The 327-nt window shown below is 42.2% G+C and overlaps 1 protein-coding gene across 1 annotated transcript in view; it reads left to right on the plus strand.

Annotated features, from left to right (window-relative positions):
* Window positions 1-327, plus strand: part of LOC119592197 (tyrosine-protein phosphatase 10D-like) — a gene marked incomplete at its 5' end in the record, with an annotated part of 14889 nt that overhangs the window by 9462 nt on the left and 5100 nt on the right. Inside the window, 1 exon segment of the mRNA XM_037941030.1 lies at window positions 86-214. Coding sequence (XP_037796958.1) covers window positions 86-214 — 129 coding nt within the window.

Consider the following 327-nt stretch of genomic DNA (forward strand, 5'->3'; position numbering starts at 1 on the left):
TCACAGAGAGGGATATAGAAACTAAAATATTAAAGTTACCACTTTTCTTTATAGCATGATATACCAGTACCACCAATCTTTCCAGGGCTACAACTCTCTGCGGGAATTCATCGTGAGTCAGGGGCCGCTCCCATCTACGAGGGATGATTTCTGGCGCATGTGTTGGGAGAGCAATTCGCGAGCCATCGTCATGTTGACACGGTGCACAGAGAGGGTATGGAGAAGCCTTGGCATTATTTGCCTTTTCTTCGGCACAAATGTGGTTTCTCTTTGTTTACCTTTTTTGTTTTGTTTCATATATTTTTTCTTCAGATTTGGTGGATATTT

This window comes from Penaeus monodon, chromosome 29, assembly GCF_015228065.2.
Source record: "Penaeus monodon isolate SGIC_2016 chromosome 29, NSTDA_Pmon_1, whole genome shotgun sequence".
Lineage (NCBI taxonomy): Eukaryota > Metazoa > Arthropoda > Malacostraca > Decapoda > Penaeidae > Penaeus > Penaeus monodon.